The sequence below is a fragment of the Micropterus salmoides genome, unplaced genomic scaffold (genome assembly GCF_014851395.1).
Source record: "Micropterus salmoides isolate LMB-PRFRI ecotype aquatic unplaced genomic scaffold, ASM1485139v1 Ms_hic_scaffold_9, whole genome shotgun sequence".
Taxonomy (NCBI): domain Eukaryota; kingdom Metazoa; phylum Chordata; class Actinopteri; order Centrarchiformes; family Centrarchidae; genus Micropterus; species Micropterus salmoides.
In genome coordinates this window covers 33,892,607-33,906,911 of record NW_024044681.1, presented here as the reverse complement: position 1 = coordinate 33,906,911, position 14,305 = coordinate 33,892,607, and the positions used below count along the sequence as shown (strand labels likewise).

Here is a 14,305-nt window from a genome sequence, read left to right as displayed (position 1 = left end):
GTCTGAAACTCTCAGTGCTGAGGGGGAAGATTACAAGTGCACTGCACTGCCAAGAGAGGTTAACCAATCAGGGCGTGCAGACGCAGGGATTAACCAATCACACCACGGAGAGGGAGGGCAGAGGGATTAAACAGAGCACAGAGTGGGATTAGGTCAGTGTTGAGTGCAGAGAAATGCTTTGAAATGTCCCTCACTACCCGTTTACTTCTCTCAGTGCAGTAGATCTGAAGTTATTATCAAAACATTTTACATGGCTGAGGACAGGGATCAGATATGATTTACATAGCAACAAAAATAGTTTTCTATTTTTTCTAATACTAATATTTCAGGATACTTTGTCAAGGCTTTTATAATAATTTAGCTGACGTGACACATCTATGTATGTATCATGTCACTTGCACAAGTTGCACCAGATCCTAAACATCAATACCATAAGATATTAGGTGCTAATATTATGGTAACTGCTCTAAAATGACAAACCTTCAATTCAACTTAGCTTTAAAAAGATGGCCAAATGCGTCATAGAAATCAGTGAGAGGGAGGTCAAATGTCTTTGTTGTTTGTTAAGTAACAGAATCAATCCTCTCTGTCTACACACACTCCCACAACACACACTTCTATCAAATATTTCCACATATTTGATGTCATAGTTAAGTTTGCGTGGCAGTAATCAGGTCATCTGGGGATTACCAAGTTGTCAGAGGAGTTGGGGAGATTGGTGGAGGGGAGGGGGGATGGGTCCCGGAGGGGTTGAAAAAAGGGGAACCATTGAGCTGATGGAGAGATGTCTCAGAGCTGGGACAATTCGGGGAAAAGCAGCTGCAGTAAAATGGCTTCATTAAACTGCATTCTTGTCAATGATTCGGCTGTTTTGGAACATAATGATATATTTGGGAGTGCATAGGGCAAGTGGGACACACAGGACGCTAAAGACCTACAACCTGAGAAAACAGGTAGAGGTAAAGAAAAGAGGTATTGCAGAATTGGAGAGAGAATAAGGAAAGATGGACAAAGATGGAGACGGTGGAGGAGAGAGCCAGTGAGAGAGAGAGAGAGAGAGAGAGAGAGAGACAGAGGGGGATAGGGCAATAATCCTAACTAATTCACTTAAGGCATTGCTGAAGGGAGGCTAAGAGGATTGGGACACTCCCAGAACCAGATAAGCTAAAATAACCAAGACGGACCAGTGAGAGGCAGGCCATGACAAACATGACGGGTCCAGACCTGAACACAGGGTGGCCACTGTACACCCACACTATGTCAAGTCAATTTATAACTCTATCCGGATCAGAATCAGCCCATTCTGAACAAGCTATAAACTTAAAAACACAAACTATAATTCATTTCAAAGCACAGAACCTCAATGATTATCAGTGCACAAACGTGTAAAGAATATATCACTTTAATATGTCACACAACTAAAACAGAAGATTAAATTTTTTTCCATCAAACAGTTTGGGATGATAACACTAAAGGCTAACACTGTAATATGCAACACAAATGCTCAAACACTTCTAAACGCAACCAAATTACATATTTAAATGTAGCGTAAAATAATAATAAATAGCTTAAAATAATTAAACCCTGAAGGAGGAAGTGACCTATAGGACTTCAGAGCTCCTTCCTGTCAAAGCAGCTCTCTTTTCACTCTATGACGATGCAAGTTTAAAACAAAATGAAACATGTGTAGTGCGTACGTGTCTGAGTCAGACAGTCACATTAAAACAAGAGACGGCTCAGTGGGTTTCCTTACATGCGGCGACTCCAGTGTTTTCCTACAAACTCTTTGAAGGCTTGTGTTCTCTTATTTAACGTAGCATGAAGAAGACAACAGATACGATTTGCAGTCAGGCAGCATTGATGACAGTCACTGGTCCCTTCATCGCCAAAGTCATTCAAACTAAATGCATGTCTACAGTGGTCACCTTTAGAAAAGAAAAGAAAATCTTACAAACAAGAAACTGAAAATCAAAGAAAACGGGTCCTCTGGCTGAACTGCTTCACCCTATCTCACATGGAACTCATTGACACACACGACATGTTGATGCACATGAACGCCACCCTTTCTCGCTTTCTAGAGGACCTGGAACTTCCAGGAGTTTTGGTCCTTGTGGTCCAGGCAGTCCATTGTGGTGAAGCCCAGTTTCCAGGCCTGCTGGTCCTTGTAGTCCAGGCAGTCAACAGAGGTGAAGCCCAGGGAGGAGGCAGTGCTGTAGCCCTGTGAGGACAGCGAGGCCGGGGACTGGCTTAGTGACCCCCCCATCGAGGGCACGGTGATGGGGCTGAGGGCGCCCACAGTGCCTGACAGCTGCGAATGCATGGGGGACAGGTAAGCGCTGCAGTCAAGGCCGGTGAAGTAGGAGGTGGTGCTGGCGTAGCCCTGGCTGTAGGCCGACGGCTGGCCGTAGCTCATAGGGTAAGGTGAGGGCCGCTGCATGCAGGGGGCCGAGGAGGAGGCCAGGGGGTCGGGCAGGGGCGAGATGGCGGGACTCCAGATGGACACGGCAGTGTTTCCAGTGCTGGAGCTCGGGGCCAGGCTGGGGTCTGACTGGGCAGAGGAGGGGCTGTAGGAGCCAGATGGGTTAGGAACAGGATCAGGGGCGCTGGGTTCCTGCACTGGCGAGGCCTTCTTTTTGGGAGGGCGGGGCTTGGACTGGCCACTGCTCTGCTGCTGCTGCTGACGGCACTTGGCACGGCGGTTTTTGAACCAAACCTAGAGGCACAAAGAAAAAGGTTCCAAATGTCAGTACAGACTCTGAAACATGCACACATGTGTCTTTGAGTTGTAAATAATCAGGTGTTGGGTACAGAGAAAGAATATGCAGGAGATAGCATAAATATGCTGCTGTACTCCTTCTGCAGAAGAAAAGTGTTGCCTTTGAAGTTATTAAAATCAAGTCTATAGTCTCGCGACAGTAAGCCACAAACACCGAGCAGTCAGCCTCCCTCTTGGCTAGAGCCTACTTCTCCTGTACCTGCACACGTGACTCAGGCAGGTTGATCTTCAGGGCAACCTCCTCCCTCATGAAGATGTCTGGGTAGCGGGTCTTGGAGAACAGTGCCTCCAGGATGTCCAGCTGTGTCCGGGTGAAGGTGGTGCGCTCTCTACGCTGCTTCCGGGGAGTGGCTGCAAACCCAAGAGACACAGAGAGAGGATTATTATACTAGCAGCGAGATGACATGAATTATGAGCACAACTCAGACTCTTATTTTAAAGGGAACAGGACAGTCATTAAAGGGGATTATTTTGGTAGGCATGTTGTTTTCCAGCTATGTGTGTGAGGATGACAACAACTAAAAATATGGAAATCTCACAGCACATTGTGAAACTCTATGATTCTGACAGAAATAAGTGTACTTGCTCATTATATCAAATTATTGTAAAAGCCACTGGCTCTTTGGAAAGTTTCAGTTTTCCCAGAATAGAAGAAACTGTAAGGCTACATTTTATTCTTGTAACTACTGTCTGTACAGTCAAGGCCTATCTCTCTCCCCTCCACACATCGAATGCCTCGGTGTATTTGTTTGAGAACAAGCAAGGAATTATAGATATAGTCACGGGAATGTGGCATTTAGCACAATATCTCAGTACAGTCAAGCTACATTCAACTTAGCGTCAACGACTTGAGAACATTTGAAAACCCTTAAGGGAAAAAGTGAGAATGTCAAATCTTGTCTGATTCCTGACAGGAGTGACTGACAATGAACTCAGGAGTGAGCGCAGATTATCTGCGTTTCTATTTCAAAAAGTGTTCGATGTGTCTGCTCATTAACAAATGTATCTGCTCTAACATATAATATCTGACAGCAGAGGGATGCCGAAATTTAAAAGATGGACCTGGAATCATCGATGTCTGATGAACGAAAGTTAGCTCTAAATATTAACATTATGTTCTTTTTATTTTTTATTTCAATATAGTAATGATAGTGTTATATATTTCTACGATATAATAATAAATATCTAAGCTTTTATCAATACTTGGGCCGTTATGAAACAAATAGCTTATCCTCTTTAAAATGATTTTGGCTCTACAGCCTTACAGACAGCCGGAGCGTCTTTACGCATCATTTTGAGTGGAATGCACTCTCCGAAATGACTACAACAGGAGGAGACACATACGTACAAAAAAGTTTTTAAAAAATATAAATTTATACTTACACGGATAAGCGACGGTTGTGTGCAGCACATCCATTCCGGGACCAGGCAAATTTAACCCGTTCATGGTGTAATGGGGTTGCTTTATGTAGGACATCATCCTTACAGCAGGCTTTAAGTCCTGTCGCTGACTTGTCTGTCGGACACGCAACCACAACAGCCGAGGGCCCCTCAGAGCTCAGCTGGGGCAACAAGTCTGTGCGTCGGATCCACCCCGCTGCTGGAAGAAGCGGGACGCGCCGGAGCTCACCAGGGAAACCTCAAAGTTTTTGTTTTTTCTTCCTCTACCTGCAGTTTGAGCTTTTACTGTCTGTCAGCTTAGCAGAGCACTCTGCAGCGCGTGCACTGAGCATCCGAACTGCGTCTCCAAGTCGGATTTCAGACAGTTAAGTCATCACACAGGTGAAGTGCCGCCCGGATGCTTTTGCGCCTTGGTGAGGTCGCTCCACTGAGTTTCTTTGCCGGCACACGCTGCTAATTAGAGGGAACAAGTGGCTCCAGCAAACCCCTCCCACCACACGCACACTCGCACGCACATACACGTACACACTGGGTCAACTATCCAAAGCAGAAGGCTAGATAATAAGAAAAACTATAGCCCTGGCCTACTTGCTCAAACTTTATTCCTATAATTTGTAAATAATTTGTAAATAAACTTACTCTTTTGGCTTACATGTAGCCAATAGGTACAGCTTTTAAAAAGTGGTTCAAGTATGAACAATGCAAATATGTTCATGAACAACATTATTTAAAAATAAAATCCCATTACATGTCAAAAACTGTTTTTGAATCTGTATGTCTGTCATATTTAAACAATATTGTATACCTTCCACAATGTGAAATATTTCACTTTTCTTATAGCTGTTTGATAGGAGAAAACATTTACATTAATTCATTTAACTGACGCTTTTATCCAAAGCGACTTACAATTGCTATGTATGTCAGAGGTCACAGGCCTCTGGAGCAACTAGGGGTTAAGTGTCTTGCTCAGGGACACAATGGTGGATGTCTCACAGTGGGGGAATTGAACCTGGGTCTCTCACACTGAAGGCATGTGTCTTTTCAGAACTTTTCAGATCATTTCAGAAATGATCAAGTTTATGAAAAAGCCAATTTCCTGTCACTTCTCATTATGTCCTCCCTCAAAGCTTCTGTCCCTTCTCCCTTCCTCCTGATCAATTAACCTGCTGGGCATCTGCTGCAGTTCATACATTCACACATAATTGACAGATTACATTTATCTCCAAAACAGCTGCACACACACACACACACACACACACACACACACACACACACACACACACACACACACAAACACAGATGCTCAAAACTGACAAAGCTCATTTGATTTATCATAATATGCTTTATCTGAAAAGTAAGTATCTTATCTGCAGATAAAGGGAGGAAAGACAGAGCAATCCGTTCAGTGGCGGAGCAGGATAGGAGGCTGGAGGGAAGTATAGCCGCACAAAAGGGGGAAATGGACGGGCCGGTGTGTAGACAGGGGAATAAGAAGAAGACAAGAAAACAGCCAAAGACAGAGAATGTGGAGAAGGAGGAGTCGAAGGTGGAGGGAGGGAGGAAAGAGAACAACGTGGGTAGAGGATTCAGAGCAAGGAGACAGCTGTGGCACCTAATGGAAACCTACAAACAGACACATCAGTTTTACATTGAAATGGATAAAGAAAAACATGGGATTCCTGGAGTCTCACTTTGTTTTTGTGGACTACAGTGTTTGCCAGAGGGAAAATTGCCCAGGAAGAAGTCTGAGTTGCATATGTATGCGCATGTGTTGTGCTTAGAGGGAACTGTGCATGCATTGTTGTGCATTATAGGTTTACATTATGAAAGCCTTTAACAAACATTATTTTACTTTGACCATTTTAAAATTATGGCTGCTTTTAATTGGTTACTTAACTTTTTGGCATTTATTGTTGACTTTATTCACCAATCAATTTTTCATTTAGGACATCAGGACAATCTGTTGAATTGAAATATTGTAGAATTATCATCACGAGGCATCGCAATCACTGGCCGAAATGTGGATTCTGATGTGGGATTTTTAACAGTCCTGATAAGTGTGATCTTTTTTGTGACTTATTTTTATCTGATATAAAAAAGATCATATATGTTACGCAAACACTGGTCAGATGATGTTGATAATGGCGATGCAATGTTCGCCCAATAGTGGAACAGCTCGTCCTGCAGCTGCAATAGCAAATAGGGAAGTAGGGAAAAGGACTGAGCTGGTATAATCCCTGCCTGACTGCCCTTCCCCCATGAAGCTGCACTCATAGAGACACATTCAGAATGATGCAAGCATCATTATATTAAGACTGAACACAGTTTGTGTTCAACAAGCAAACAACAAACAGACTGACTGAGCCCAGGAAAGTTAGAACGATGGTAATAAGAGAGAGAACAGGTTGATGAAGGGGGAGCAGGTACACAGAGGGGAAGTGAGAGGGATGGAGGAGAAGCAGGTGAAGGGGCAGAGGGTGGTAGAGGCTCCGGTTCTCGTCCCCACTGACACACTGCTGCAGTTAATCCAGATTAGAGTGTCTAAAACAGGTCGGCTAAATCTGCAGGCCAGCCAGCAATACAGAGGCCGCTGTCAGCCCCAATCACTCACCCTGCACACACACACACACACACACACACACACACACACACACACAGACACACACACACACACACACACACACACACACACACACACACACTGTAATAATCTCCTCTGTGCAAACCAGGTGCCACCAGCTCAGCACAGACCGCCACCAACCTCCCCACCAGCCCCCACTACAGTCCAGTTAGGATTCATTCCAATTTGGAGCTCCATACTGTCAGACACACACACACACACACACACACACACACACACAGTCACACACGAAAGACTATTACACCACTAAGCACTATATTCAATACTCAGTTATATTGTGCTTTCAAAATCCCTTTCATGCCCTCCTGGTGTATGAGACAGAGACTCTGAGATTCAGACTCATGACCTAGTGAACACGTGTGCACCTTCAACCTGCTGAGTCACTTTAAAGCCCAATATGACCTGCAGATTTAACATGTCCTGTGTCAATGAATCTGACCCTCTGAGGGACGAAGGTGCAGCTGAACACCCATAAAGGATATTCGTCTGTGTTTAAACATACTGGCTGTGAAGAGATCGCTTCTTAAAGTGATTTGATTTTTGATTTGATGCAGTAATTACGATGTTTCGAATGTTGTCATGTCAGCTGCATCAATTAACAACAGCATGTCAAACCTGAAAGAATGATGTGAATAATTAATTATTGGATAATAATAATAAACTTGAACATTCTAATCGTAAGGTTACTTGAGGCCTCTGTCATTAACAAGATTTTTTTTGACATTAATTTGAAATCTAGTCTGTATCATTTGGAGACAACCTGTTGTAGTTACTTGTCTGGCATCTTTTTAGATATTATATTATAATGTTATAGTTATTATCATATTTAATTCAACCGTTTGGAAAATACGCACATTCACTTCTTGGCTAAGAGGGAAACAAATAGCCTACCAGCACCTCTAAACATCACTTACACAATACATCAGTATTTCACTGATGCTTGAGAAATTGCAAAAAATTATTTAATTCTGAAAAGGAAATAAATGTTATGTTGAGAAATCTAAACTTATGTGTTTAGATCTCACCAATCTGGCAATATTTTGGTGCAACCACCTGATTGGTAATTTTTTCAATAAATATGTTTTGCCTGTCGTTGCTTAGCACTCTCAGCCCCAATAAAAAGCAAATTAATCCTATTTATTTAGTCTTACAATGATTTAGAGCTTTTAAATAATTGTGCCTACACTGTAGGTGCTTGTATTATGTTATTAAATGTTGAATATTAACTTTTGTTCTTTTTTATACTATTTCACGTGTACTCCTTTGAAAACTTTTACATCATGCAATGTTCATCATCATCACCCTTTTGCAGTGTATTGTGTGTCAGCCCATACTGCTTTGTTTGGTGTATTAGGCAAAATTTAAAACCCTGCCTGACAGAGTCAAGTTATTTGATCAGACTTGCTTTGATTAAATTCTTGTGGAAGAGCAGGGTTTTCTAGATGGAGTTTTTTTAGTTTGCTTCCCTGTTTTGTTTCTTGGAGAGTCTTGCATTTTTTTTATTTTTGTCACCAGTGTTTTTTCAGTTTGTTTCTATCTTTAAATATCTCTTTTTTAAAATTTATTTTTCAAACCTTTCATATCTCTCGAGTATCTTTTCTTTCTTTCCCTTCCCCTGCTATAGATTGCCTACTGCGAGCTGGTTCCTGAATGGTCTGATCCAATGGACTATCTCGGAGGAGTTTCTGGGTGTTCTGGGCCCTTTCTCTTACATTGTCTTGACTCTTCGTTATCTGCGTTTCCACTCCTATCTCTCAAATCACTGATCATTTTAGCTTCCCGTCCTCTACTCTATCCAACAAAGGTTAAAGTCAAGGGCAACTGGACTTGGTTGAAGATACTGGAAGACGTTTCGTCCCTCATCCAAAGGACTTCTTCAGTTCTGACTGACTGGCAGGGAAACTCAGCTATTTAACCTCAGTGGGGTCGTTGGCCCGGGTCATCGATACCGCTGGTTCGTTAGTGTTCCTTGTTGCTGTGACGACAGTCGTTACAGTCGTTAAGACTACCGGTGGCCAAGACTGAACGACCATCGTTGGTATCTTCACCTGAGGCCAATAGTTTACGTTTGTTGAGTTTCCTGGGAAGTGATGAAAGGACAGCATTGTAAGTGGGGGATAAGTGGTGGCGTAGACCCCCTCCTCTGTTCAGTGACGGCTTCTCAACCCTGGTGTAGATGGCTTCCTTGACACCTCTTTCAAACCATCCATCTTCTCTGTCTAAAATGTGCACCTGGTGGTCCTCAAACGAGTGTCCTCTGTCCTTCAGATGTAAGTAGACTGCAGAGTCTTGACCTGAGGAGTTGGCCCTTCTGTGTTGAGCCATGTGTTTGTGTACGTCTTCCAGTATCTTCAACCAAGTCCAGTTACCCTGGACTTTCACCTTCGTTGGATAACTATGACCTGGATGACTGAGAATCATCACAGACATCCTCTACTCTCTTTTTTCCATCTTGCTTTTCCTTCCCCAGAAAGTCCTCCTTTAACTCTGGCTCACTAAATATTTTCTGTCCTTTTTTGGTATTCCCTGTTTCTTCTCCTTCACTCTTTCACTGATAGCTGCATTTCTGTAACTTCCTAACATATAATACATAAAAGGAAAGTCAGAATTTAACCACTATAAAGTTGTGCAAAATTACTATGAATTTAATGCCGCATAATTTGGTGAAATGTTATAACAATAATTATGAAATGGTGCAGCTAAATTAATTTATATTTTTAGACAGTGGGGATACATATAGTAAGAAAATACTATAGCACTATGTAAATGGTCTGTATTTGTATTGCGCCTTTCTAGTCTTCTGACCATTCAAAGCGCTTTTACACATATCTTCATATAACTTTAATGACTATGATGGGAAACTGCATCACAGAGAAAAAACTTATTGCAGCTTTACAGAGTTAAAAGTTATTGCGATAAGAGTAACATGTAGACACATGTCAGAAACACATTAACTGGCCTTGTCTTATATGACAATATTAAACAATATATTTTCTCCTACCTGCTGCCTCTGGGCAACATCAGCCACCATAATGTCAGGTTCCACTGTTATACAGATGATACTCAACTGTATATCACTGCTTCACCAGACAACCCCAGCTCTTTGAGTGCGTTTGTTTCCTGTCTCACTGACATCGATATTTGGATGAGTAATAAAAAAACCCCTAAATGAGTAGAAAAGACATCCAACGTGTAAAAAGAGAGAGAAGCAGCACTCAGATTTTTGGTTTTCTCTCCAAAGAAATTAAATTACAGATCTGGGAGTGACTTTAGATCTATATTTTCATCTTAGGAACATGCTGCCAACAATACAACAACAATGCTGCTACTAAATTACTGCAATTGCAATTTCGAGCAACATAAAAATTATATAACAAAATTACAGTTAATTCAGAATGAGCCAGGATTCTCGGAAAGAAATCCCCACTGCTCTGAAACATCTGAGAAAGTACTCGCCTTTTTACTTTTTACAATTTTTTATTTATTTTTTACAAATTGTAACTCACATTTCTGAGTTCATTTTTTCAAAACTCTTCACACAGTCAGCACGACAGCAGTAAGTGTTGATAACTTTTTATTGCTTTGACACAAACAGCAATGACACCATCCTCTCTTTCTTTCACTTTTTTCTCACTCAAACTCAAACACCACCTAATCTCAGTATATTTATAGTCCATTTTGCATGTTAACATGCTATTTTAAAACTGTTAAATTTTATATTCAAAACATAAAAATTACTGCAAATTAGACTGCAGTTTGCTACATAGAAAAATAAAGCATACTGAACCCTTTTCCAGCCCTTCTGATTCATTTCTTTGACATATACTGTAGCGCAATCCATGCAATGAAGATTTTTTTATACTGGAATCTTGGTTCATGCTAAATAAATGAATAAATAAAAGATACTTCAAAGATAGTGGTTACATATTTTAATGCTACTTGTTGTAAGTTTTGCTTTAGGTCATTGTGTGAGGGACAAAGTGTTACTGTCAGGTGACAGGAGTTGATACTGAGATGTGTATGCAGTGTTTCACCCCTCCCTCCGGATCTTAGAACAGCAAACTCCAGCCCAGTATCTGACTGATGCATCGGTCTTAGAGCAGTCATGTTACTGTTATAGCTGGTCGAGGTGGTACTAGACTACTTTATTTACAGTTAGGTAAGGGGGCCACAAGCCAAAAACAGTATTTTATAAACTCATCATGTTTCTTTGTGAAAAATACCTCTACTGGAAACGTACCAGTAGAGGTATAAAATGGAAATACCCTGCTAAAGTACAAATTATGCTTTAGCAGGGTATTTGTTTTTTTAAGTATTTGTGTTTTAAAATTGTACTTAAGAACAATACTTGAGTAAATGTACACATATTGGCAAATTTCCATGGTATTTAAAAAAAGAAAAGATCCATCTTTTGAATCAGGCTTTCAAGTGTTCCTATTGTTATTATTTTCTATGTTTCATGGTATTATAGCAAACATTATACTTGTTGTTATTGTTCATTTCATTTTAATTACAGTAATGCTGTTTTTAGTCCTGTGTTGTGAAACACTTCAAGCATTGTATGAAAAGTCATTATTATTATTATTCATATTGTTATTATTATTATCAGTGAAAGAAAAAATGTCGATAAAGCTTATAAGTGATACCTGGAATGTGATGATAAACCTGATTCATATGGTTAACATTCCATATAACTACTGCCACAATAAAGTTCTTATGCAAGGTATGTTCATGTTCTGTGTGTGTGTGTGTGTGTGTGTGTGTGTGTGTGTGTGTGTGTGTGTGTGTGTGAGTGAGTCAGGAATTGCAGTGTGAGGTGGGGTGTGTCAGTGTGGAGGATGAGTGATTACAGTGGACAGTAATCCTGCCGATGGATTAGCAGGTGGCATTAGGAGAAGTGGGGGTGTAGCACACCGCCACCTCTGAACTGTCACAATATGGAGCAGCAGCTCACTGGGCCTCACCTCCGTCTGCTTCACCCCAGCAACACACCCTGGACATTGTAACACACACTGTGGGATGGTTAGACAACAAGAATGATGACCACTGAACTGATGAATGGGTTATCTACACCTACATTGTTGACATTGCTAAAGGCTGCTTGTTGTTGCAGGGTGGGAAAACCTCGTGTATCTCCACAGAGGAAGTGTATATTTTTTGCCTGATGATGATTAGGCTATTTTTGATTTTATCTATGTGGTTTTGAAAATGTGTTAAATTTAATTGTTGAATTTAAAAGCAAAAATCTAAAGTGTGTTAGAAGCTTTTCATCTGGCGGCAATTATATCATTGTGCTATTTCACTCATGCTTTCACTTCAGGTTTTTACCTGACAGAGACTGTCCAGCCTTTTTAAAATAAATTATTTTTTTAAAACCAAACTCTCTTAAATCATGGGGATGTCAGTTTTCTACATTCTTCTATTGGGAGCTATGACTTTGTAATATATTACACAGTATTAGATGTTGATACATTTTCTATTATTGAAACTGAAAATGATATATGATAAGGACTTAGTCAGGAATTACATTCTGTCCCTATATAATCTTTTATATTGTGCATCTAATAAGAGTGTAACACCTTATATATATATGAGTATGTCAAATATCATGAGTGAATGTGCAAACATTTGATTTGATAGTCAGCTAAACCATTTGGTTAATGTCTTGGCCATTTAAAATTTCCACTGCTCTATTCCAGTTTTATCATCGTCCTCTTCACATGTGCTGGTCAAAAAATAGAAGCAGCATCACATGTTTATTTCTTTAATTAGCTTCTTTCTACTCTTCTCTACTTTCTTTTTCACACATCAGATTTTCTGAGTACAAGGTAAGTTGCAATCACCTCAGAAGACACAGAATGTAAGCAGATAGTGATAAAGATGCAATATTATTTGATTATTTAAAAGAATGTAGAAAAGGTATTTCACATCACATGTGAATGTAAAAGGGCTCCCGATTACTCTTACTGTTGCTGCAGTGGAATATACCAAGTGTGCTACAATCAGTTGTATAGGTTCAATTCAATGGACTTACAGCTGTGTACTTCAATTTATAATTAATCAACCCTATTTCAAGACATAGAAGAGACGCCGTTGCCTTTTTTCAGAGGGATAAATCTGGCTTCACAACACTGTCCTGACAGGTTTATTTGTCTGGTATCTCAGCCAACTAATTCCATTAAATTGTTAGTGAAGACAGATCAGGTGGAACAAAACTCACCCAAAATCTTCTTTTGCAGTAATGTGCATATGTACCTACTTAAAACTAGAAGAAAGCTGATATTGAAATAAAACAGTGCAAACATTTTTTATTATTGTTTCCACAGTACACAGTATGGACTGTAATTTTCTCAAGGACACCAAAGCATTTATCAGTTAAAGATGAATTGTTTTTTGAAAATAGAATTTTTGTAGGATTGGACATTGGATAAATCTGCTTTTCATTATTATAAATCCAGCAGCCTTTTTATACTTGGGCTGCAGCTTATAGCCTCTCTATCTTTGAACCGAATAAAGCTGACCAGCAGGGCAACGTAGGCTATGGCTTTCCCCTAAAGTCTGTTCAACAACTTGACAAGTGAGTTTTCACTGACATCTGCTGGAGAAACATTCACTGTCTTTCATCTGACTGATCTGGTAGTAGATGTACTGTAAAGGTGTTATTGAATAGGCAGCCCTGTGATAACATTTTATGAACTTAAAGTTTGTCTGGTTTGGCAAATGTATAATTAATCTAAAACATGTGCTTTACTTTAAATACATACAATAATTTTAACACCTACAGTGTTGCAATTTTGAAGAATTATCTGTAGGCCTACTATTATGTTTGACTCTTGTATCTGGAAGGTTTGCTGTGGTAAGTATACTTCAAAAATGACATTGGTTCCTTAAAGCGAGACAGGGTCATGAATGTCTATCTGAAAATAAAGTGCATAAAAAGAGAATGAGTGAACAGAGATGGATGCAACCAGAAAACAAGAGATAAATAGCAACAGGTTATTGATAACAGAATCGCCTTTCAAGAAGTAAGCCAGTGCTTTGACTTGAGATGTGTCAGACAGTAGCCTACCGGTAGATGGCAGGATCAGGCACCAGATGCGTCCAGTCTGTCATCAATTTACAGCACAAAGTAGAAAATCAACGTGTTGCGTTTCAGAACCTCCGGTCGATGCGTAATTAAGATACACAGAACTAAAATGAGATAATCTGTTAAGAATTCTAATTGTTTTAACTTGAAAAAAAAAAAGACCATTGATGATTATTGACATGATTATTTAAAGTCAGCACGGAGCAACGTTTCGATGAGTGAGGTAGACATGAGCCATACAAAGAAAAACCTCGCTAAAAAATTAACAGTAAAGAAACAGAAAGCCAACTTGTGGGAGACACGTTTCTTCATGTGAAAGCACTTTTGTCAGGAACATCATTTCTCCCTCTTCGCTGGAACGTTTACGAGCACTAAATGCTAAATATCCCATAAACGCGAA

The 14,305-nt window shown here is 40.3% G+C and overlaps 1 protein-coding gene across 1 annotated transcript; it reads right to left on the bottom strand.

The window, feature by feature from the left end:
* Positions 1-1,388: 1,388 nt before the first annotated feature.
* crx (cone-rod homeobox) lies at positions 1,389-4,595 on the bottom strand. Its single transcript, XM_038708820.1, has 3 exons — positions 4,160-4,595; positions 2,976-3,127; positions 1,389-2,713 (listed from the first exon to the last, which is right to left on the bottom strand). The coding sequence occupies exons 1-3, from the start codon at positions 4,254-4,256 to the stop codon at positions 2,075-2,077; spliced, it is 888 nt and encodes a 295-aa protein (XP_038564748.1). The 5' UTR covers positions 4,257-4,595; the 3' UTR covers positions 1,389-2,074.
* Positions 4,596-14,305: the final 9,710 nt, after the last annotated feature.

What these genes read in the sequence shown, in the direction of transcription:
- crx (XM_038708820.1), bottom strand. Translation starts at nt 4,256, where the DNA reads ATGATGTCCTACATAAAGCAACCCCATTACACCATGAACGGGTTAAAT. An exon ending in CACAACCGTCGCTTATCCGT is followed by an intron (nt 3,128 to 4,159) that starts GTAAGTATAAAT and finishes TTGGGTTTGCAG; the next exon opens with CCACTCCCCGGAAGCAGCGT. An exon ending in TGCCTGAGTCACGTGTGCAG is followed by an intron (nt 2,714 to 2,975) that starts GTACAGGAGAAG and finishes TTGTGCCTCTAG; the next exon opens with GTTTGGTTCAAAAACCGCCG.